Source organism: Seriola aureovittata, chromosome 10 (assembly GCF_021018895.1).
Source record: "Seriola aureovittata isolate HTS-2021-v1 ecotype China chromosome 10, ASM2101889v1, whole genome shotgun sequence".
In the NCBI taxonomy this organism is placed as follows: Eukaryota; Metazoa; Chordata; class Actinopteri; order Carangiformes; family Carangidae; genus Seriola; species Seriola aureovittata.
In genome coordinates, this window is record NC_079373.1 from 12,087,786 (window position 1) to 12,110,850 (window position 23,065).

Genomic DNA, 23,065 nt, shown 5'->3' on the forward strand with positions numbered 1-23,065 from the left:
TCTCTATAATGAATGTTATAAAACAGTTGTTGGTGCAAGTGTATACTTACATTTCATACAAAATTCCCATTTCAAAACCTACATTTTCCAAAATGTGCACATATTCTAGATTTCTAATTCCATTACGCAGATGCTGTTTTGTAAACAGTGAAAAAAAGTAAAAAGTTCTAGCAAATGTTGTAGTATGTGTACTGCTGCTGACAGGTGAGACAAATGTGACCGGCAGCAATGCAGAACAACTACAGGAGCTTTCTGAATGGTGTCTACAGATAACAAGACCCTTGCTCATGAGCTCCATACATGTATAGGTCAGCAGTTGTGGCTCATGTTACAAGTGAGGTGAGAGAGAGCTTCAGTTCAGATGGAGACAGGGCAGATAATCATGCGATCCTCCAGCATCACGCTCAGCACCAGGAAGATAAAGTAGAGCAGGAACATGGTGGAGCCCAGTGCCTTATTCATCTTCCACTTACAGGATGCTATGGAGATGATGACGAAGAGGAGCATGAGGAAGAGGAGCACAATGGCACAGAAGAGCCCATTGCTGCTGACGGCCACTGGAGCTAGACCGTGGGTGGATGAGTACAGGAGCCACGGGACTGGCAGACTGACAGAGTGAGAGACACAGAAACATGAGAAAAATAGCAGTTAACTACCATCATTTCTTCTTGAATTGTGACTCATTAGGCTTTTGGAGCTCACCCCACAGTGATGTCAAAGATGTTACTGCCCACAGAGCTGGACACAGCCATGTCCCCGAGGCCTTTACGTGCCACAATCACACTGGTTATAAGGTCAGGGATGGATGTCCCTGCGGCCAAGATTGTAAGGCCCATAATCTCCTCAGAGATGCCGATGGTCTCACCCACCTACAAGGTCAAACCACAATTAAGTGTTTTCACTTCTTCTGTATGAATTCAGGGAGGTTTTTTAAAGTATATTATTTTCAGCTTCTCATTATGGGGAATATGGTCCTTAATAAAAATAAAAACACTTTTGGTTATTATATATACACACATAAATAATGAGTGTTATTGAGAAATACTCAAATTTAAAAATCTTAATCACACTGTATTTATGTGAACTACGCCACCTGGTCACACAAATGTGTGAAAGCTGAGTTTCAAATCTCATCTCGAGATGTTACTAAGTAACTGACCTGATGGGCCCACCACACCATGAGGTAGGAGAAGATAGCGATCCACATAATAGAGCCCAGAAAGGTGCCCACAAAGAATTTTCTGGATTTCTGTTGTGTGGGTGATGTAAGAGCAAAACACAGTGTTCAGACATTTGGGACATCACATCTGGTCTCAGAAATGTGTCTGTATCTCACCTGGTTACGAACATCAGGAACTGTGAGCCACAGAGGGAAGACTATGGGCAGCAGGACGAGGTACGTGGCTTGTTTACGGGGTGTGTCAGGCCACTCTAAAGACAGAGGCTCATCCTCTTTCTCCTCTTCTTCCTCATCTTCATCATCATCATCATCCTCATCTTCACTGGACTCATCGCTGTCCTCATCGCTGGAGTCTTCATCGCTGTCAGAGTCTTCTGAGCCCCTTGACCCATCCTCTCCCGCTGGCACATCGTCCTGAAGTGTTGGGGAAAGACATCATGATGGAAGTCAGCAGAAGCAAAAGACGCCTAAAGAGGCCATTTGCCAAAAGTTGTAGCTCTGTACTTTGACTCTTACATAAACAGGTATCAAAGACTGACTTCTGGGCTTTTTGATAACCACCAGGGCATGGTTGGAGAGTACCTTCTTATCCTCTGGCTGCTCCTTCTTCTCCGTCCCTGTCGCTGCGGCGGCCTCTGGCTCTTTAGTCTGCTCAGTTTTTTCCCCACCATCTGCAAAAGGAATCCCAAACATTCTGCGCATTTCCCTCATGCCTCTGACTCATTCAGCTATTAGCTATATAAGAACTCCCTAACTAAGACTGTAGGACTGGTCATATTGAGAAATGCAGTCAATGTGATGTTAGGACTGACATGATATATGAGGTCACTGTCATGTCTTCACAGGTGTATGTTTGGGGATTTTATTACATGCTCCTGTAGGCACTTTGTCTAGTCTTTAGTACTCTTCTTTAGTACTCTGAATATGTTGTTTTTATATAGTATATTGTACCTGTGTACAATTTAAAGTAGTCCTTTTGTGTTATTTACACATCCTGCATACACTTAATATTTTACTACCCACCTACAGTATGCTGCCAGGCAGCATAAAAGGATGCTAAAGACACATTTTCCCAGAGGGGATATCTTCTGGAAGAAGATACTGGAGCCTCCAAACTTGCTCCACCAGACTGGGTATCAGCTTTATCCATCAGGCTGTCAGGGTGCCTCCAAAATGTCTGGACTGTAACTTACATGTCCAACAGCCTCAGCCAGAACTTGTATACAAACATATACAAACACGCACACATCCATACTCAGCACAAGCCACTTTGTACAGAATACTACTTAAAACTGCAGCTAATTACTCATCCTGTGCAGGACATATTACTTACATATCTTTTACACCACTATTTGCACTATATTTATTACTATATTACTATGTTTGTTGTTGAGTGCTTGACTTATAAATATCTAAATTCTTAGTATTTTTTTTTGTATTTTATATCCTAATATAACACCGGGGTCTGGGAGAAACAGCATTTCACTCCTCGTATGTCCTGTACATATGGCAGAATTGACCTGACTCATGCATGGTTTATTGAGAAACAGTGCTTTGTAAGCAAGTAGCTTTCAGGGTCTCTTCATGAGCAGACTCTGAAAGCTTAATGAAAGGCATCTGATCAGTGGCTGACCATCATATCCTTCCATGTTACCTTCGCTTTTGTCTTGAGTTTTTCTCTCTGACTTCCGGCTAGCCACATTATTCAGAGTCTCAGCCTTATCCTTAAATTTCCCTACAAACAATCAAACAAGCAAAAACAAACTCAGAATGCTGTGGTGGATTACTCAATCATGTGATAACAATTAGTATCATTTCTCAGTGATATATAGAGGGCAAAGTATCAGTCACAGCAATCATGAATTAAGCACAGAGCAAAATAAAGGCAACACAACATCAAAAACAACACCAGCAGCGTAATCCTTAGCTCAGCACAGAGCAATGTCATGGAGGGAAAAACAAGCTCATCAAAGGAATTGCACAAGAGGCACTGCACAGTACAAGACAAGACGGGAAAACTCATTATATTGTATGTGAATTCCACTGCTACTTTGGCCATTAGAAAACAGCAATTTGTTTCCAATGGACGTGTAAAGATAGAAAAAATGCATTTACAGTTTTTTTTGATCCAATATCCTCAATTAAATACACCCACACCGAGCAAGCAGAATTTAAAGCAGAGGTTTATACACATAAGTGTGGAGGTAGAAACTGCAAACATCTATTTTCCGTATTACATTCAAAGCATTTCAACCTTTTAAAGCTAGTTTTTCTGTGCTCATATCCCCCAAATATGAGAAACATATTTGGTTAATGAAATCGTGTTTGTGTCCTTTAGTTTGGCAGCACGTTATTATTTAGATAAGTTGAGTAAGTCACAGATATTTATAATGTCGCTCTGATGCATCTCTGTGTCACTAGTCATCTAAGATAAAGAAAGTGGGTTGAAGCAGGATCTGCTAGTTGTGATCCAGATTGTGTGGACTCATTCAGAAGCTGATTATTGTACTCAAGTAGTGGAGTGTTTGTTTCCCCAAGGGCTGAGAGATGAGAAAATCAGGAGCCAGGCCCACAGATACAAAAATTAGAAGATACAGAACCATGGCCAGAGAACGGGAAAATGAGAACATTGCTGTAATTTAACATTGCTGATCCTAGTGATGTTATGATCATCATGGCATGATATGCCGTAAAGCAAACACTACTAATCTATCAGGAGGAAAAAACTGTGGGAAAGCTGTACAGAACCCATCCATGACCATATTGTTTAACTAGCAATAATTACATCTTCTTACTTCTCTGTATGCTAAGTAAAAAAAATGAATCACTTCTAGGAATGCATTTGAATTATATCATAATAGAAATTAATTTCATTATATATATATATATATATATATATATAAAATAAATGTGTTCAACCATGCCTATGTTGACTTAGATCATAGCTTAGTGTGTCTTGAGAATCTTCTTTATATTTCACTGTGGGCCTCCAAATGGATCCCTCCATAGGCTGAGATAGGTATTTATCTGCTTAGTTTCAATCTGGACTTAGCGCTGCATTCATTTGGGACACTTTGCTAATCCATTTTACTATGAGAAGTACGTAGTCCCCAGACACTCATTGTGAAAACAGTTTTAAAGACGCACAGTTATCAATCGTCAGGCTTGTTATCACAGTGATATGGTACTCACCCTCTCCCAGAGGGTCTAACGTATGGATCATGAGCTGGAAGATGGTGTTTCTCATGGTGCTGTTGTGTAAAGAAGCTGAACTTCCCCCTCGCTGAAGGGATGGCTTTAACTGGGGAAAAAGATGGCTGAGGTCACAACAGCTATACTCACAACAACAGACAGTGACACATCACTGTAGGACAATCATGTCAGAGTGGAGGCCAGCCTTGTATTTTTTTCTTTCTAGACAAGTGCATTTACACACGCCAACATTTGAAGGGAGGCTTGTTAGCGTGATGTTCTATAAATAGGAAAGCAGAAAGCTAAATAATATGTAAAATAGCAAGTAAATGAATGTTTAAAATTTTTTCTTTCTTTTGTAGTTGACTAGTTGGTTGATTGATTTTTACCTTTAACAGATTCTTGTCCTCTGGAGCAGGAGGAGCATTATCTTCATCGTCCCCACTTGTCTGTGTGCAACAATGTTTTTCAGTGATAATCATTCATTGGTTGAGATAGACTAAAGTTGTTTAATTTTTGCAAAGCTTAAATATCAGTATAAACTGTATGTTAGTGTTATATGACAGAAAAAAAGTATGTAGTGTGTCCTAAAATTACTGCTCACCTCATTAAAAAAAACTTGTATGTAGTCATGTATGATGTGAAGCAGTATTTTCACCAGATGTAATAATTGCATTTGCCCCTTGGGAACCTCAGCTGCAGCGGTATATCCAGCTCAACAAAAGCCCTGAGTGTGCACAAATACTGTAGCTGTACTTTGTGTAAATTAAGCCTCAATCACACTTACCAGGGTTACACAAAGTATATGTTGATACTACAGTGTCTACAGAGCTGTGGCTCCTCAAGGGATTAGTTTGCTGCAGCTGATCAGCTTTGGTTCACCAAGGCCTTTGCTAGTGTCATTTCGCTCTTTTGATATGATTTGCATATAACTCCACAGGTGGGAACAGCAGAGATGTTGAGTGATGAGTAATGTGGCTTTTCCCTTTCAGTAATAAACCACACTGTTTGTGATGAGCATGACAGAATGAGAGACAAAATTATGCATGCGTGAAAGCACAAGTTTCACATCTGAGCATATGGATCTTTTGTATTGAGTGCCAAGTTATGTGGTAGTATTGTTTTTAAGTGCCATAGCTTTATTCTCATTTACATACTACATACTGTGTAAACACCTAATAATGTGGTAGACATGAAAGATTAGAAATACCAGAGTATAGATCTATAATATATACGGCCATCTTCATCACAGTAGTGCTTACCGTTTCAGGTTCCTCCACAGCAATGACTTTAACAATATTCTTGTGTTTGTAGAGTTGGGTCTTGACGGCCTGCTCTATTTGCACATTAAACTTCATGAAGATCACATAGACAGTGTAACCAGCCACCAGCATCATGCTCTCCCACCACATTATGACATTATCCAGGAAGAAGATGATGAGCAAGATGAGGTCAAATATGTAGAAGGATACATCTCTGAAAAGTGGCCACCAGGTCAGATGAAGTACCTCCCGAGAAAACACTGCGCACATTCCAATTACAAACAAAATGTTGAAAACTGCTGAACCAACTATTGTACCAATGCCCACATTGCTGTGGGCGATGAAGACCCCTATCAAGGAGGTAAAAAGCTCGGGGGCAGAACCTCCGGCAGCCATGAAGGTGGCTCCGGCCACGTCATCAGAGATGGCTAACTTGTCCGTGATTACTCCCAGGGCAGGAACAAAGAACTCATCACAGACAATTGCAAGTGACACAAACATGTATATCATCCCAAAAATGTGGAGGATCACCCATCCTCGTCTGCGGTCTTCAACAGAAAAGATATCCTCGGGGTATTCACCCTTAACATGTGGAGCCTCACCGGGAGAAGCTGGAGTGATGGTAGTTACAGGAGGAGCTGGAGTGATGGTAGTTACAGGAGGAGCTGGAGCTGGTGTTGGTGTCTCCTGTGGAGGCTCAGGGGCCACGTAGATGCAATGCACAATAGTCCGCTTTGTGGTTGGCAATGGTGGAGATTCAGTGGGGGTGGATGCTTTCAAATCTGAAGTTGTATCCAGATGACTTACCGCATGCATTACAGGCGTTGTTTGATCTGTGGCCTCTAATTCATGTCCTGCAGTGAGAGGCTCCTCAAGCCCTTGAGTCTCCACTGTAACCTCTTCAACCCCATCTGTTGAACCCTCCACAAAATCCTCTCCAATCTGAGGCATTGGCAAAGGCTCATACAGTCTGGCACTGATGGTCAGCTGGTAGAGGGTACAGAGGAAAACCCCAGAGAGGAGAAACAGGACCCGGTTCAGCTGCAGTCTCTTCCTTCTTGTACAGTACATTTTGCTCTATCTTGAATTACACTGCATAAATTTGGTTTTGGCTTTGGTAGAGGAGAAGTCCTGCTCTCTCCCCAGCATACCATGGGATGACAGAATCTAATACTTCAGTGGTGTGATTCATGTCACATCCTCAGCTCCTTGGAAAACCCAACCTATTGTAAATGAAAAGAAGCATCAGCGATAAAATGACATTTAGACAGCAGGTGGTTGAAAACATCTGAACTGTTACAATACACTTCATACATAACTGTCTGTCATGGCATTATTGATAAGCCCATTGAGAATCTGTTGTGACTACTCATGGGTTGTTATTTGAGAAAGTGAACAATTTGAGTGACAGAAAAGAGAGACACAAACACCAAGCAAACGTAAAATATAAATGCAATGAGAAACAAATGGATGATAGCTAAAATAAATATAAAATGTCAAAGGATACAGGGTTGGCTAATTTCCTTATCAACTGCAAAGAGAACAGACAAAATGAATGCATTTTTCTCACAAATGAAAACTTACCACAGAATGATTATTCTAAATCAGGGGTGCAAAAATCTCCAAAAGCAGATTTCCACAGCTGGATATTGTGGCACAAGTAAAAGTCCAAACTGTTGCCAGTGGCCAAAGGGTTATGTAGGACGCAGGACAAGTCTTCACAATGGATCAGCATAATACCTAATACCTGAAGTCTTCTAAGAGGATTATGTGCATTGTCTCACTCTCACTATATCATGAGCCTAGCATAGTAATATTTAATTTAAAGCAAAATAAAAATTGTGCTTTAGTCTAATATAGCATTAGACTAAAGCACAATTTTTTATTGCATAACTTTGTTGTTTTCGTTGAATAACTTTAGCATAAAAATTATTTCATAGAGTCTGACACTAAGTCTGACAAACAATCATAATCTGAACTTGAATAGCTAACCTTAACGTACAATGTGCAAAAGTCAATACTATTATTGTCGAAATTTTACTTGCAGATTTTTGATTTTTAATTTATTATGTAAATCACCATGTAAAATATGTATCACATAGGAACTATTTATTTAGTACAAAGTTTTCACCCGGACGTATATGGTGGTGCGCATTGCAAATGATGGCATGAGAAAAATTAAAAGGTTCTTTAGGAAAGTTGTTTTTTCTCCAATGACAGTTTATCATCTGCCTTACGAAAAGCTAAGTGAGCAGTACTGCTGGCCAGACAACAGCTTTCAGAAGTGATTATTAATGGTACGTGTTAGCTTTGGACATCAATTATTGCTGTTGGGTCTTAAAGAACCGCAGCGTAAAACTTAAACTCTCAAATTCTGGCACTGACACATTTTTCATGTTTACATTTGCATTTGGAGCGTTGTAACCCAGCTATCCAACTTGTTCTGTCGTGTAGCGAGCAACTTTGATGCCACTTATCTTTTTTTCTTTTTTTTAGATTAGTTAATTCTATGATAATTGTTTCATTAGAGAACCAGCTTCCACAGCGCAATACCTTGGATACCCTGGGCGTGCTTTCGTAAGCTGAGCTCAACCTGTAACCCCACGAAATAATGTAGTTAAACTTTGGTCACTTGTCACAAAATCTGTTTTATTACACTCCTTGCACTTCTGCTTGTGGTTTTTGGATTGGAAAAGGCTAAAAATATTATGAAAAATAATACTACTAAACTATAGAATATACTACTAAATTATTACACCTTGCAGCTCCAGATGGTAAATCTGGTGATTTATACATAAAGGCTGATCCTTGATATACGATATTAAGAACTGATGAAAGTACTAAAAAATATAACTGAAAATAACAACAATAATATTGTAAACAATACAATACAACTAAATGTAATATAAACAGAAATATAAAGCTTTATACTTACACTGTGATGTCAGATACTCATGCATTTTGTTATATGGGGTTATGTTTATTTATGTACCTCTCTGTTTTTGTCCTGCAGGTGGTGCTGGTAAGCTGTATTTGTACACATCATACAGAACAAGGGCCACAGAACATCCTAAATCAGATGTCCACTGCATCACTATTACAATATAAAAAATAGTAAAAAGCAGAGTGCTTATATTATACATTAAACAATTAATATCTCTCTACATGCATACATGCATGTCATACATGAAATGCAGATGTTGTCTATATAATTCATTTTTACATAATTTAATACACAGACCATTAGCAAGATCAAATATGATCTTTTTCATTTTTTTCTTCTTGGCTTTCATTAAGCAATAAAATTATTTAGATATTAGGCACAAGATATGTATACATACTGTGGAGAAAGAAAAATGGGAATAAATGGGATTATCAAAAATAATATATATATGGATGTGTGTATGTATGTGTTTAAATATATATATATATATATATATATATGTATATATATATATACAGGAAACAAAATCCAGCAAGTGATTTTTAGGGTTATTTTTTTTTTTAAAAAGACTATATTTTTGATGTAAAAAAATGTGGGTAAATATTACATAAAATCTTATGGTGAGTCAGATTATTTAAAATAGATAGTAGAAGGGTGAAAATGACCAAATATGTCTCTGCCTATACATTTCAAGCCTTTCCACTTAAATCACAGGTCATATTTTGGGAGTAGGCAATGCTGCAGCAGGTTTATGAGGGGAGGAGAGATAATAGCTCTGCACGGAGCCCAGTAAGTTATCTTCTCTTTGCTGGTGAAACAATACAAATGTTTCTGCAGCCTGTGGGCACATTGCATCCTGTGTCCAGTGACCAGCTGACTCACATCAAGCAATCCTAATTGCTAACCCTGAATGTTACAATGTAATATAGATGCAGAAGTAGGTTTTAATGTGTTTGGATATTGCTTGTGTTTGGATATTGCTGTAAATGTCGGCATTTAAGTAGATATACTTTGGTCTGTGCCTGTGCAAATCAAGGAGTAATTGTCAAAAAAAAGAGAAAACATATACATAAGCATACAAAAGCATAAGCAATTTCACGAGCATATATAAACATATACAAAAACTTTATGCCCTTTTGCCCACCCAGCGAAGTTAATGTTGTGCTACTGCACCATCACACGAAGCAGGAGGAAGAGAAAGTAGAGCAGGAGCATGATGCAACCCAGCAGCTTATTCATCTTCCACTTACAGGATGCAATGATGATGACAAAGAGGAGCATGAGGAAGAGGAGCACGACGGCTAAAAGGAGCCCATTGCTGCTGACAGCCACTGGAGCCGAACTGTGAATGGATGAGTACAGAAGCCATGGGACTGGCATGCTTTTGAAAGGGAATGGAGCAAGAAACACCCAGAGAGAGAGAGAGAGAGAGAGAGGGAGAGAGAGAGAGATGAAGAAACCTGTCAACTGTATGTTAATCAGTACTTCTTTTTCAGCCATGACACATCAGGCTATAGAAACTCACCCCGCAGTGATGTCAAAGATGTTACTGCCCACACAGCTTGATACGGCCATGTCTCCCTGACCTTTACGTGCAACAATCACACTGGTAATGAGATCAGGGATGGATATCTCTGCAGCCAGGATGGTCATAATCTGATGTGAGATGCCGACGGTCTCACTTATCTACAAGAGTGAACAAGCATTCAGACTGAATAGAGGCTACAGAATCACTGTTGTTTTCTGCTATTTGACTGATTAACAATCCAAACCTAATGTGAGTTTCAATACACAGTCACTGTTTCAGGAAGAATTTTAACAGAATTTTAAAAAAAAACTTTAATTTGATATCAAAATAGATTTTTTTTTACACTCAGTTTCCTGTTTGCACCAATCTTTTTGAAACATTTTTAATGGATTTAAAAAAACTTTGGTATCAGGATTTACTGACCCGATAGGCCCACCACACAATGAGGTAGGAGAAGACAGCAATCCACAGAATACAGCCCAGGAAGGTGACCACAAAGAATTTTCTGGATTTCTGTTGGACAAAAGCAAAAACACACAGTTGAGGCATTGTATGCACCGCTGATCTCAGAATTGTGTCCATGCCTTACCTGTTTGCGGACATCAGGAACTGTGAGCCACAGAGGGAAGACTATAGGTAGAAGGAAGAGGTAGATGGCTTGTTTACATCGTGTGTCAGGCCACTCTAAAGACAGGGGCTTATCCTTTTTCTCTTCTTCTTCTTCCTCCCCGTCTTTGTTCTCACAATCATTTTTACTGGACTCATCACTGTCTTTATTGTTTTCTTCTTTATCACTGTCAGATTCTTCCGGGCCCCCTGACCCATCCTCTCCTGCAGGTGTGTCCACCTAGGAACAGACAGGTATGCTCTTCATGACCAGTAATAGTAAAATAGTAGTAGTAGCAGGATTAATTTGCTGTGGCTGAACAGCTTTTGTTCCCCAAAGCCTTTACTAGTATGACACTTGCAAATTTTGCATATGAAGTCACAGTATATGTTGTATATCAGTGTTGTGGAATGCAACTGAGTTAATATGCTTAAAAGCGTTTGGTCAACTTTGTTCAAATGGCTGAAAACCATTCAATAGTGACTTTAATATTTCTCCCTTACTTGAAAAAAGAAAAACAAATATGGTCATGTTTTGTCACAGTAGTGCTTACCTTTTCAGGTTCCTCCACAGCAATGACTTTAACAATATTCTTGTGTTTGTAGAGTTGGGTCTTGACGGCCTGCTCTATTTGCACATTAAACTTCATGAAGATCACATAGACAGTGTAACCAGCCACCAGCATCATGCTCTCCCACCACATTATGACATTATCCAAGAAGAAGATGATGAGCAAGATGAGGTCAAATATGTAGAAGGATACATCTCTCAAAAGTGGCCACCAGGTCAGATGAAGTACCTCTCGAGAAAACAACGCACACATTCCAATTACAAACAAAATGTTGAAAATTGCAGAGCCAACTATTGTGTCAATGCCCACATTGCTGTGGGCGATGAAGACCCCTATGAGGTAGGCAAAAAACTTAGGGGTGGATCTTCCGGCAGCCATGAAGGTGGCTCCTGTCACATCGTCAGAGATGCCTAACTTCTCTGTGATTACTTCCAGCGCGGGAACAAAGAACTCATCACACACAATTGCAAGTGACACAAACATGTATAACATCCCAAAAATGTGGAGGACCACCCATCCTCGTCTGCGTTCTTCAACAGAAAAGATATCTTTAGGGTATTCACCCCTTTCACCTGGAAGTGGTGGAGATTCAGTCGGGGTGGATGCTTTAAAATCTGTAGTTGTATTCAGATGATTTACCATATGCATGTCCAGTGTGATTTGATCTGTGGGCTCTAATTCATGTGCTGCAGTGAGAGGTTCCTCAAGCCCTTGAGTCTCCACTGTAACCTCCCGAATCCCTTCTGTTGAATCTTCTCCAAAATCATCTCCACTCTGAGACACTGGCAAAGGCTCATAGAGTCTGGCACTGATGGTCAGCTGGTAGAGGAAAACCCCAGAGAGCAGAAGCAGAACCTGGCTCAGCTGCAGTCTCTTCCCTGTTGCACAATTCATTTTATCCTACAGAAGCAATTGTATTATCTACAAAAAAACAAAACTGCATGAGTGGACAATGGTGAAGTCCAGCTTCCTCATAGCAGACCATGGAGTGAAAGAAACTTCAGCAGCATGATCTGTGTCACATCCTTCGATCACTAGATCATCCAACTTAATGAGAAGCAAATCTGAGGTGAAAGATCAATTGAGATAAAATTATATGTAGACAGCAGGTGGAGCAATTCAGTTCTATTGAGACAATGCATTACAATACCAACAAACAAAACTATGCATTTTTAATCACAGATGCAGGCTTACCAAAAATATCAAAAAGCAGAGTTGTGGTTGTTGGTTGGAAAAGTCTTCATCATAGTTTAAGTCTTAAAAGGATTATGACAGTGGCTCATTCTTATACATAAACTAATCCCTGAAACATTGGTTATGCAGCCTAGTAGTCATACTACAGTATTTACTTACCAGCCATAAACACGCAATAACAGTGTGAGCTGTCTCACCTTTAAATAGGAGCTACCTCCTCGACCAGTGTCTTTGCAAAACTACCTATCCAGTTATTTAAATCCATCGCTCCAACCGGATCGATATATCCAAAAAGGTCAATTGTGTACTTTAGGGACAAAAGATTTTCCTCTTGGGAAGAAAATTTTCTACGCATCACTTCTTCAAGTCGTGAGGTTATGGCACAAAACAACTCATCTTTGTTTTCTTACCAGTCCGTTTGAACTGACATCTTAACTTTAGCCTTATATTTATAATGTGCATGAGTAAATAGCCGTGTCGTTGAAATCATTTATAATTTTCCCTGCCATTTTTTTTTTTATGTAGATATTTCAGAACAAAAATATGAAAATTTCCTCACTTAGGAACTATGTGGTAACATACACTGGTTTCACACGGACGGAAGTAGTGGTGCACACTACAACACAAACAGTGGATGGCGAGAGAAACATTGAATGGCACGTATAGATATCTATTTATATATTTATTTATTTATTCAATTATATATTGACATTGTAAATATTCACGTTGTGGATAACTATCTTCTTACATTCGTGAAATAATAACCTGGACGTTTCTTCAGTTGGGTCTTCCGGCGTTGTGCTGCAGGATGCTACCGTAATTTAGCCAACATTAGCTAACAGTCCTCTGCTGTGACAAGTTATTTCCTCTGTAGTTTTAACGTCGTTAAATCTTTGTTGTTTAATGTAGACTAACTCCAGTGTATTGCACGATACTGGAAGTGACATTAATGCAGCTACTGCAGCGAAATAACTGACGTATGCTCTTTTTTTAACATGACCTCCATAGACAGTAGGAGAAGCTATTAAATAGTATGTGCTGGTGTTCTCTCAAAAGTCATATTCTGCTTTTCTTTTCCTTCAGCGGGAGCACGCTGGAGGGTACTTTAAGTCCACTGCATTATTGTGAGTCTATATAAGCAGCGAGCCATGCCTACCGTGGTGTTAATGGACGTGTCACTGTCCATGACACGGCCAGTGTCACTGGACGGCAGCGAGGAGTTTCAGAGGAAGAACCTGGCTGTCCACGGACTCAACATGTTGTTTGAACACATGGCCTCAAACTACCGCTTGGAGTTCACGGCTCTCATGGCCTTTTCTTCCCTCTGGGAGCTCTTGGTGCCTTTCACCAGAGATTACAATGCATTACAGGTAAAGTGCTCCTCATGATGAGTCTTAAGGAAAGGTCAGAGCATGTTTCCCTCGTCTGAGTGTTGCCTGAGTTTGACCTCAAAAAAGTAAAACTTAGGGGAAGAGTTTTGAGGGTTTATTTCATAAACATTTTTTTTATTTGTGAAAAGATGATTTCTCGTCAATCACGATCAGATCAACAAGTCAATACTTCAATTTGTTCAGTTTGTTCCTGCATGAATCACAGATCTGGTGCAGGGTACACTGAGTCTCTCTCTGAGTAACATCTGTGTAGCCTCATAGCTGTCACTTTTATTACTTCCAACCCTTCAGGGGGTCCATGATTAAAGACTCTAACAGATGTAGATACAACATCAGGCAACAATATCACATTAAAGTCGAGACGTGTAGTGAATACTTTTGGTGTCCTGCCAAAGTTATTTACAAGCAAAACAATTCATACCTTACACTTTGCAGGAGGCTCTGAGCAGCCTGGAAGACTATGACAAGACCTGTGTTGAGTCAGCTCTTAATGGAGTTAGTAACGTTGTACAACAGGAGTGGGGCAGTGCCTGTCCCTGTCAGGTATGTTGGCAAGCCCACTGTATAATATCCCCACACTTCTGAATTTATTTTTGATTAAATGAAGCTGGTGTGCAGCTCTCTGTACATATTTGCTACATGGTTACATTGTGTTATATACCTTCCTCTTATGTCCTACAGGTGATGCTAGTTACTGATGGATCTCTGGGTATTGGGAAGGGTTCTCTACGCCACTCTCTCCAAACACTGAAGCAGCGTGGGGATGACAAGAAGTTCCCACTCCCTTTCCCTTTCCCTACCAAACTGTACATCATGTGTATAGCCAATGCGGAGGAGGTACTGATTCACCCTTTTTTTGGATGCCAGGTCAACATTTTGTTTCCATTTACTTTCATCTTTATCCAAACTTAGCCAGTGTAATACCAACAAGGAAATTTAATCAGAAACATGCAACCAGAAGTAGCTGCTCATGTACAGGAAAAAAGTTTGACAGTTGTTTCAACTTGCCTTTTTGAGCCAAGAGACTAGGAATTCAGAGATCCATAGTGATGAGTATTCATGACTGTGCTCATAAAATGTCAATGACTAATATTACAGTGACTTGTGACTATAGTGGTTATGGGTCATTTGGAATTGTTCAGGTCCCATTCCCTGAATTGATCTTGTGTAATTGCAGTTACAGATGACAGATGCCATGGACAACTTGGAGGAACTACTTCGTCTCAGTGGAGGGGACGGACAGATCTTCACTATGGAGGGACCACTTTGCATGAAGAGTGTACAGGCAATGTTTGGGTAAGACTATTCCTGGGGAAATAAACTACTTTTTCATAATTTTTATATGTTTGCTAAGGCACCTTTTGTACCATTTTACACTTTTTTTTTTTTTTTTTTCCTTTTCATGTCTCCAGGAGGCTGATTGATTATGCATACTCTCCTTTCCATGCGGTCCTACACTGTGGGAACCTGTCCTCAGACGTTCAGGTGTTCCCTCGACCTGAGCCTATCGTGGTGGATGAAGAAGTGGAGCCCATGCCACGAACAGTCAATACAGGTATCCAGCTAGCTTTGAATTTATTGATTTAAAGTTTAATTTAAACTTTATTTTCTTCCAACAAATCTTCATTCTGTTATGCATGTTTCAGATTTGGAAATTGTGGGCTTCATTGAAATCGCTGATATTTCCAGTCCCCCTGTGATATCCAGACACTTGGTATTGCCTATTGCTGTAAACAAAGGTAAGAGTTAAATATTTTTGTTGTGTTTTTTAAAGAAAAACTAAACATTCATAGACAAAACAGTTATACGTCATGCCTCATGGCTGATTTTCACAAAAAACATTCAGATTTTCTTTAATGGAGCAGATCATGTTCAGATTTTAATTTCAGTAATAGGAATTAAAAAGAACAATGAGGAGAAAATGTAAACAAGCAGCATGAAATTTGATTAAATCAATTTAAAAAAAACAAAAACCTTATAAGTAGTTAAAGCTGTTTTTAAAGCAAATAATATTTTAAAACCCAGTTTTTGCACAGATGATTGAGTTTTTCTGAAGTTCACCTTCCATATTTAACATAAACACACAATTTTACTTTATATACCAAAATGAATGAGCTCAGTATACCACGTCACCTTTTTATGGTATTATCAACTTATTTTGTTTGTACTTGATTTCAGAGGTGGATGAAGTTGGCACAGGAGCCACAGATGAGCTTGAGGAGGAACCCTCTGCCAGTCAGATGGCAGGCAAAAGTCCAAATTTTTGTGTGCTTTTACATGGCAGTCTGAAAGTTGAAGGAATGGTGGCACTGGTCCAGCTAGGGTGAGAATCAACAGAGTTGATTATATGTAATTTATTTGAAAGAATTTAGTGAATTTAAATATTAAGACACCTGCATAGCAAAATGAGTTTATACATTTTATGAACAAATAACTTAAATATAGTTTGCTTTTTTTCTCAGGCCAGAGTGGTACGGCATGCTGTATTCCCAAGCAGACAGTAAGAAGAAATCAAATCTGATGATGTCTCTGTTTGAGCCTGGTTCAGAGCCTCTGCCTTGGCTGGGCAAGATCTCACATTTGGGACCAATCTCAGGTAACCTGCTGCAGACTTGTCAGACAAGCAAACGGCAAGTTTTCTGCATATATACAGCAAACTTATAGAGTCTCCTTAGCTTACTGTTTACAAACTATCTGCTCATTCCTGAGGGCATCATTTTGACGGAATGACATATTGTGAAACTGCGGGTAAATGACAGTCTATTCCTAAAGAGTAAAGGCCTCTTTGTACTTGTATGTGTACATAATCAGGCAGTTAATTATTACACAGATGTGTAACAAAGTTGAACTTCTCTGACTGTGATACCATAGAGATACTGATTTCACAAATATGTTTCATGACCTTTGTGGTATTTCAGAGGCGGCAGAGAATCCCTATGGAGAGGATGACAGTAAGAGTCCTTTTCCCGTGCAGCCATCGGTCAAACGCAGCTATGCCCAGAATGTGACTGTGTGGATAAAGGCCAGTGGACTACAGGTACAGTAAAATCACTGAAACAGGGCACTGTTGCTTGTTGAAGTCTTTGGACAAATGACAAAAATAAGATGAAGTTAGTAGCTTTTAATTCTGCTGTCAGAATCAGACAAAATACCTCTCAGAAAATGAAAATGCCACCACAATATTCAGGATGAGTTCACTTAGAGTAGGTAGATGTGTAGAGGCCATGAATTGTGTTCACTTAATGTATTGCAGCTAGGACATATTACAGTTAACAATATTCACAAATTCAATAAGAAATCAGCCTGGACAAGACAAATTAACTAACACATGAATTAAATGGATATAACATGAACATACTGAGATACTATTATTATTATTATAATTATCATTATTGTTGTTATTATTATTATTACACAGAGCTAGTATATATTACTAGTTACATGGTGTAGATATAATCATTCAGTTAATGGGCCTTTTTCACAGACATTTTGACTTGTCATCGTAGGAAAAGCACAGGTTATTAATAACATTTATGATGGCTCCATTCTATTCAAGGGCCCCACAAAGTATTTGCATGTACCATAAATTAAAGTACTTCAATGAATCAAAGAATGAGATATATTGTACTGTGCGCGGTACTTGTCACTGAAGATAACGCCTTTAAATTTTAACTTGTCTTTTTGTCACAAATGAACTCCAGAGGTGCATAAAAAGCAGCTTCTTGCATGAACCTGATATTTCAATCTTTCCTTCACCTTGGAACAATTTGATCAAATTGTATCACAAAGCTCTGGGCAGGCAAGTAAACCAAGCTGGCTCCCATGCAGTGTGTAGAACCTACCTTACCTCTTTGCACTGGACCTTTGGTAATGCTTACTGATGATGCGTTCATGTCACATCTGAGTTATCATAGTTTATCTGACTTGTAATTGACGTCTAACATTAGCCAGAATCTGTGGTGAAACGTAATTACAACCAAGTTATATGGACAAAGTCTTACATTTCAAATTCATAGTGTTTTAACTTTCACACAGTTAGCTCTGTAATCATACAACTGTTCTGATGACATTAACACGGGAATCTCTCTCATCTCTACCATTCATCCCATATGATCTGAACATGTCATGAGTGTGTCGTTGGTGAGATATATTGTTAGAGCCTTTACCATGTGTTTAGTTTGAAGGAGTACCTGAACAATTACTACTCAGTTTTGCAAACAAACTCTTTGAGGGTCATTTGTGCTTGTTATTTAACAGACTGATGTTCAGAAGATTCTCAGGAATGCAAGAAAATTACCAGATAAAACTCAAACCTTCTATAAGGTAGGTTTGACTGAAAATTGCTCAGACTTGGAATTACAGCTGAACTATGATTTTCTTTTCTTTTCCTAATTTAAGTAACTGTTTTGTACTTTCATCTGTCAGGAGCTCAACCGTCTGCGCAAGGCTGCCTTGGCTTTTGGTTTCTGGGAGCTCCTGAAAGGAGTGGCCGATCTGCTGGAGAGAGAGTGCACTTTGTTGCCGGACTCGGCCCATCCTGATGCTGCGTTCCAGCTCTCCCATGCCGCACAGCAGCTCAAACTGGCCAGCACTGGTGATTCCCAGTATGCTGCTTTTGATCACAACATTGCCCCCATGCACACTGAGTTCTCAAGCTGAGCCACATCTGAATTAGTAAAAATGGACTAAAATATTGCAACTTCAGCCTGTGTGGACCGATGTGAAGAAAGCACCTAGTGTGTGCTGGATGTTGTTTCAAGAATTCGTCAAAGGGTCCGCTTCAAGTTTATGGAAATGAGTCGCGATGGATAACTTAAAACTCCTCTGTGACACTGCCTAAACATGGCAACACATACACGATGAGGTATTTGTAAAATGTTTGTGTGTACATATTTTTTTTTTTACATGTTACTTTGTAGGATCTTTTTACACAAATTAACCAGATGTAGATTCCATTTTTATTCAATGTCAGATAACTGCCAAATTTACAGGAAACCTGGGAAATGACTGTTATTGTTTGCTTTCAAAATTTAGGTTACAAAATAATAAAACAGCAGTGTGAGGAAGGGATACAAACAAAACTTCTTCACAGCAGGTTATTGTTGAGCAGGACGGACACAAAACACTCTTTGTATTTAAGCAGTCACAAGTACAATTTTCCCTGAGGTTTGTGGGACGGTTTAGAAACGTGGAATAATAACAAATACAGTATTTGTTGATAAGGTTGTTACTCTCTTCATTTATACAGAAATTACTGTGTATCAAATGACTATAGTATTTCCTGATCAGTGCTTGTTATGTAGTCAAGCAAAAATACCACTGCGTTAAACAAACAAAAAACTCAACCTAGATTAAAAGGAAAAAGAAACACTGTATCACACAGGATCACATGGTCTGTGACTGGTTATGGGTTAGTTTACTATTCTACAAAATTCACATAAGGGAATTCAATCAATAGTAAGTGAGACCGTCTATGCAGTGATGAAATATTGCATCATCTTTAGGATGTTCATTTTGACCATAAAGGAAATCATTGAGAGCAAACAGGCTGTGGAAAAGAAAATATCTTCAACATCACTGATTTGACTGGACCATGGTTTGTGAGGATCATATAAAAAAATCCTCCAGAAAATTAGCAGGCAGCAAAGGTGTTTGAGGATTATTGTTGGTGCTGAAGCTCAATTTGCTTTCCTCTTCTTGGTACGGAAACGCCTCTTCCTCTGCTTGTAAAGATGACGAAAGTTGATAAAAAGTCCTGAGGGGGGAGGGGGACCAAAAGGTTTATATCAGAACATAATATTTGTTGAGTGATTTTAATTATTCATGTTTTATCTGGAGACTTACCCAGAAACATGAGAACAAGATAAAGGTGCAGGATGTAAGAGAAGCTGATAGAGGTGCCGATGGCTTTCGGCAGAGGAATGCTGAAGAGTTTGGTTTCGTAAAAGATGGGAATGGATTGTATAACAGCAACAGCTACATGAGAGAGGGAGATGAGATAAATGTTAGTATTTGTATGCGGAGAATCGTAATTAGTGCAGAGAGACGTAAAGAAGCTCACCTTCAGCTAAAACACCTAGTGGGTACAGTGGTATCCAGATTGTGTACCGCAGCCATGTGAGTGTTTTCCACTCTGTGTCAAAACAGCCCAGCATGTAAAACGGATACCTGAAATTGGCACATCATGTCAGTTTTGGGCAGGAAACACAAGTTGTGTTGCTCATTAGCTAACACGACAATGTAGCCTAAGTGCCTGCTGGTATGTTGCACCCATCTGCAGCTTGGTAAAACCTAACTTCAAACTTTTGTGTGTAAAGTTAAGTCTGGTTACTCTTGATGTGATGATGCTGCACAGAGTGGATTTGTGTAGTAACGCTTTACTGAAAATATTCTTCTGGTGTCAACAGCCAATAATGGTTTTATTTTCAGACTTAAATGTTTGAGTGGAATCAGACTAAAAGGACAATAATTTGATATATTTATTGTTTTCTGGTGTGATTTAAAAAATATTGGTTGTATACAAATGATTGTGAGACTGACTTGAAAATAATAATCAGTTCTGGAGTTAATTCACATGACTGACCAATGACGAGGCAGATGCATACTTACCTAAAAATCTCGATGGCGCTCCACAGATAGAAAACAAAGAACACAACTGGCTGGTGGTGCATTTCCTCCAAACTACCAAAAATGATGAAGAGGATAAAATTCCTTCCAACCACCTAGTAAAAGAACAAAAGCCACAAAAGCACTTAATAATAAAGTAATAGTTACGCTACAAATGTTGATAATCTGTGACCCCATGAAGCCGAAACTCTGGCACAGGAGCATCACATACCTGTATAAGTGTTGGAACAACAGCTGTTCTGACTACACCAAAAGCCGCGTTGAGGACCTCTACTGCTGCCAGGATCTGGCAGAAGAACATCACATCCGATATAGTGTGAAATGTGTCGTAGAGAGAATCTGAAATGAGAGTAGTGTTATAAAGGATTGGTCTTACCAGGTTTTTGTGAAGTAACTGAACAATGAAGGAAAAACAATGAGAGACTAAGCTACAGCAGAGTTAAAATTTCTCACCTTGGCCAAATATAAAGAGGCGCACAGTCATGTTGACAAAGATCCATGAAAAACCAAGAAACTGTACCAGGTTATATACAAACAAAAATCCTGTTTTCAGGCTGACAAACCCTGGAACATTTCAAAGAAAAAGAACAAAGTCATGATAAAAGACTGCTACCCAAAGGTGAAAATTAAAAGAATAACTTCTCATCAAACCTGGGAACTAAATTGTTAGATTTAAGATAAACAGACATACATTAAGATATACTTGAGTTTCAATTTAAGTTTTTTTAATTTGCAACACATTTTGAAACCACCAACTAAAATAGACATTTCATGTTGTCAAGATTAGTATTCACCTTCCTCTTTCTGCCTCAAAGCCTTCAGCTTGTTCCTTTTCTCCTCCTTTTCAAAGTTAAAAAAAAACACATTAATACAAATTTTCATATCAATGGTACAATCTTTACTCTGATATTAGGATAATGTTGACATTTTGTCAACGCTGTCAAATGCACATAAGTCATGTGTGAAATGTCCCAGTGAGTTAAAGACACAACTTTAATTCCACCTTTTCTCGGATCTCCATCTCAGCATCTGACTCATCCAGCCAGCGGTCAAAGTCAGGTGCCAGGAAAACGGGTTTACGCTCCTGTACGGTGAGTCTCTCCCACCAGCCACGCTGCTCTTTCCGCACTGTGATATTTACCTGCCGTTGTGTGGACTTGTGGCTCACCTGGGCACACAGGTTTATTTGAGAATAGGTCAGCAAAACTAGAAAACATGAATAAGAAAGAACAGTAGATCTCTGTGACCAGTTTTAAAATGGGTACATACCTCTGGCTTCACTGGTGAAAGAAACTCCAGGCAGAACTCATATTCATTTTGTCCTTTTGCACCATGGCCCCGGGCTACACACAGTGCCATATGCAGTGTCACAGATGATACATTTTTAACATATATACCTAGTCAGATGCAAATGAAATGTTTGTTACCTCTAAACTGAAGGACGCTTTCCTGTACATGGACATCTATATTCTGCAAAAAGAAACAGAGGCAGATCATGAGCTTACTTCCTCTTACAAAGTTAGAATTTGAGCATCAAATCGAAACAGAGACAATACTGGGACTGACTGATAACAAAACTGATTAAGTTAGACTTAAAAGCATTAAGCTAAGGTTACAATAATAAAATATTATCCAACAATAATAGTGACATTTAATTACCAGCCAGGACCATTTTCTTGACTGAAGAAGCTTTCGATCAAAAGAACCGTTTCACACAGTCTCCACCCTGAATCAACTCTTGTTCATGTCACTGTGTGCTGTATAATAAACAGCACAGCAATGTACAGTGCTCTAAAAAACAAACTATATGATGCGTTTGGGTGAAGCAACACCTGCCTCTCCCCCTCACTAACCCCACCTGTTTGACTGACAGTACACACGCGCGCACACACACACACACACACACACACACACACACACACACACACACACACACACACACACACACACACACACACACACACACTCTTAAACTTATATCACACGCCACTAATTCGGGGCATCACTGAACTGGTTTGGTGGGATCAAACTTGCTAGACAACGGCAGGCCTTAGCAGAGGGCTTTGTAAAGACCAACTATCACCTAAAAGGATCTCTATATTTATCATCCAAAATGCAAATTGTACAGCTACCCAGCGGTATGGCATTTACAAGAACATGCAGCCTTCATTTGCATAGTTTAATATTTGCCCTTAGAGGCATAAAATACAGCTGTAGCCGGTCTCGATGAAAGCAATTTTCGGATTTAAAGTGAGTGCACACAGTTACCAAAGGGGGTTGTCCTGTACACCCCATTTAGCGGCTCACCTGAGCGTCTGTCAGCTCCACTCGCAGGTAAATTTCTTCATGGCGTTGAGCCCAGTACACGAGAGGTGTGAGTGTCATTGTTGCGTTTTTATTTTGTTAAAGAGCTTCGTTTCGATCACAATGAATGAAGCCTCCTCGCTTCATGCTAGCTGACTGACCTGGAAGTCTTCAGCAGATACCCAGAATGTTCTGTGAACGCGCTCGCTCACCAACCGTCAGCGTAGCGACGTGCTCGCACTTGTGACAGAGCCTACGCCGTTGG

General features: G+C 39.4%; 4 protein-coding genes across 4 annotated transcripts; 1 reads left to right on the forward strand and 3 right to left on the reverse strand.

Moving 5' to 3' along the window:
* Positions 1-30: 30 nt before the first annotated feature.
* Positions 31-7,189, reverse strand: LOC130176341 (sodium/potassium/calcium exchanger 1-like). Its single transcript, XM_056387374.1, has 8 exons — positions 5,635-7,189; positions 4,762-4,821; positions 4,373-4,481; positions 1,763-1,851; positions 1,337-1,594; positions 1,160-1,249; positions 703-869; positions 31-607 (listed from the first exon to the last, which is right to left on the reverse strand). Exons 1-8 carry the CDS (start codon positions 6,703-6,705, stop codon positions 358-360), a joined length of 2,094 nt encoding a protein of 697 aa, XP_056243349.1. The 5' UTR covers positions 6,706-7,189; the 3' UTR covers positions 31-357.
* A 1,943-nt stretch (positions 7,190-9,132) lies between these two features.
* LOC130176202 (sodium/potassium/calcium exchanger 1-like) lies at positions 9,133-12,980 on the reverse strand. Its single transcript, XM_056387150.1, has 7 exons — positions 12,676-12,980; positions 11,217-12,348; positions 11,060-11,069; positions 10,696-10,953; positions 10,530-10,619; positions 10,104-10,264; positions 9,133-9,959 (listed from the first exon to the last, which is right to left on the reverse strand). Exons 2-7 carry the CDS (start codon positions 12,176-12,178, stop codon positions 9,743-9,745), a joined length of 1,698 nt encoding a protein of 565 aa, XP_056243125.1. The 5' UTR covers positions 12,179-12,348; positions 12,676-12,980; the 3' UTR covers positions 9,133-9,742.
* A 69-nt stretch (positions 12,981-13,049) lies between these two features.
* On the forward strand, positions 13,050-19,091 carry ints14 (integrator complex subunit 14). Its single transcript, XM_056387702.1, has 12 exons — positions 13,050-13,134; positions 13,562-13,848; positions 14,305-14,412; positions 14,551-14,706; positions 15,047-15,165; positions 15,282-15,424; positions 15,516-15,608; positions 16,048-16,192; positions 16,332-16,465; positions 16,788-16,906; positions 18,127-18,192; positions 18,295-19,091. The coding sequence occupies exons 2-12, from the start codon at positions 13,627-13,629 to the stop codon at positions 18,526-18,528; spliced, it is 1,539 nt and encodes a 512-aa protein (XP_056243677.1). The 5' UTR covers positions 13,050-13,134; positions 13,562-13,626; the 3' UTR covers positions 18,529-19,091.
* hacd3 (3-hydroxyacyl-CoA dehydratase 3) lies at positions 18,814-22,993 on the reverse strand. Its single transcript, XM_056387703.1, has 11 exons — positions 22,804-22,993; positions 21,924-21,966; positions 21,766-21,839; positions 21,500-21,664; positions 21,291-21,336; positions 20,950-21,060; positions 20,708-20,835; positions 20,479-20,591; positions 19,931-20,037; positions 19,714-19,845; positions 18,814-19,624 (listed from the first exon to the last, which is right to left on the reverse strand). The coding sequence occupies exons 1-11, from the start codon at positions 22,879-22,881 to the stop codon at positions 19,548-19,550; spliced, it is 1,074 nt and encodes a 357-aa protein (XP_056243678.1). The 5' UTR covers positions 22,882-22,993; the 3' UTR covers positions 18,814-19,547.
* Positions 22,994-23,065: the final 72 nt, after the last annotated feature.